The 1,326-nt window shown below is 28.1% G+C and overlaps 1 protein-coding gene across 1 annotated transcript in view; it reads left to right on the top strand.

Annotated features, from left to right (window-relative positions):
- The window catches only part of LOC108571945 (tuberin), a 7,764-nt gene that overhangs the window by 273 nt on the left and 6,165 nt on the right, over positions 1-1,326 (top strand). The window contains 5 exon segments of the mRNA XM_017934102.1: positions 56-192; positions 276-469; positions 552-755; positions 835-1,009; positions 1,173-1,326. Of these exon segments, the coding sequence (XP_017789591.1) occupies positions 56-192; positions 276-469; positions 552-755; positions 835-1,009; positions 1,173-1,326 (864 nt within the window).

Raw genomic sequence — 1,326 nt, 5'->3', positions numbered from 1 at the left:
TTTGTGTATTTATATATTTTACAAATAATTGATTGATAGTAATTTCTTTTTCTAGGCAATTATAAAAGTCGTGAAGATTTTACATTAACACATGATCTTGAAAAAGAAATTAGTCCTGAAAGTCCTGTGCATCATCGTACAAAAGCAATTAAGGATTTATGTGATGCAGTTCTTAATCAGCAATGGGAAGATGTAGGTAGATTGCTATCAATGATAAATTTAATAATGATAATAACATATTTAAAATTTTAACTATGTTACTATTTTATTTGTAGAAAGCAGCTGAAAGATTATGGTATTTGGTACAAGATCTTTTAGAAAAAGATGTGCCACGTGAACATAGACATGTGACATTAAACTTTTTACGATGTCTTGTCCAAGGTCAATATTCTAAATTATCTTCTCTCATGAGAGTGAAGTTTTTTATGGTTGTTAAAGAACATAATATTCCTGAAGATATTGGACCTAGGTATTATGATTATTAAAATGCAATCATTAGGAATTGTACCATCTTAAAAATATTTTAATTAAATTATGAGATATTGTTTTAGATTGGAACTTTTACAAAGTTTAACAGAAAATGGGAAAGATATATCACACTTAGAAGAGAGAATGGGACCTTTTCTATTAGAATGGATGCCAGTTATAACAACAGGAGATGGAAGAAGAGGCGCTGAATTCTTATCATTGCTTGTTAATGTCATAAAATTTAATTCAGCATATATTGATGAAGACATTATATCAGGCCTTGTTCAGTAAATATTTTATGATTTAGTGTAATAATTGTTAAAAAAAAGGATTGTAAAAAAAAGTACTCTACTTTTATATTTTTAGGTACATTTGCCATCTATGCTATTATAGTAATAGCAGTGAAGTTGTATCTGGATGTTTAGAAGCTTTAGATGCAATTGTTTGTTACAATAATTTGCAGTCTGATTCATTGCAAACTTTCATAATAGCACTGTGTGGAAGTGTTAATGTTGAAACATACTGTCAAATAAGTTGGAAGGTTTGTTTTACAATTTTACAAAATTTAAATGTCAACTATGTTTCAGTATAGATACTTAAATTAAAATTTAGATTAATATCATATATCTTTAATTCTGGTTAGTATAAAAAGTAATATACATGAAAATAATAGTTTAATTTCAAATATGAATGACTTTTTGTAGATTATGCGTAACTTACTAGGTACACATATGGGTCACTCCGCACTTTATACAATGTGTCGTTTGCTACAAGATGCAAATTTTCAGCGAGATGTTCGTTTACTCAGAGGTGCAGTGTTTTATGTAAATATGGGTCTTTGGGGAACTCATAGAATTC

Source organism: Habropoda laboriosa, unplaced genomic scaffold (assembly GCF_001263275.1).
Source record: "Habropoda laboriosa isolate 0110345459 unplaced genomic scaffold, ASM126327v1 scaffold67, whole genome shotgun sequence".
Taxonomy (NCBI): Eukaryota; Metazoa; Arthropoda; class Insecta; order Hymenoptera; family Apidae; genus Habropoda; species Habropoda laboriosa.
This window is presented reverse-complemented; position numbering and strand designations above follow the sequence as displayed.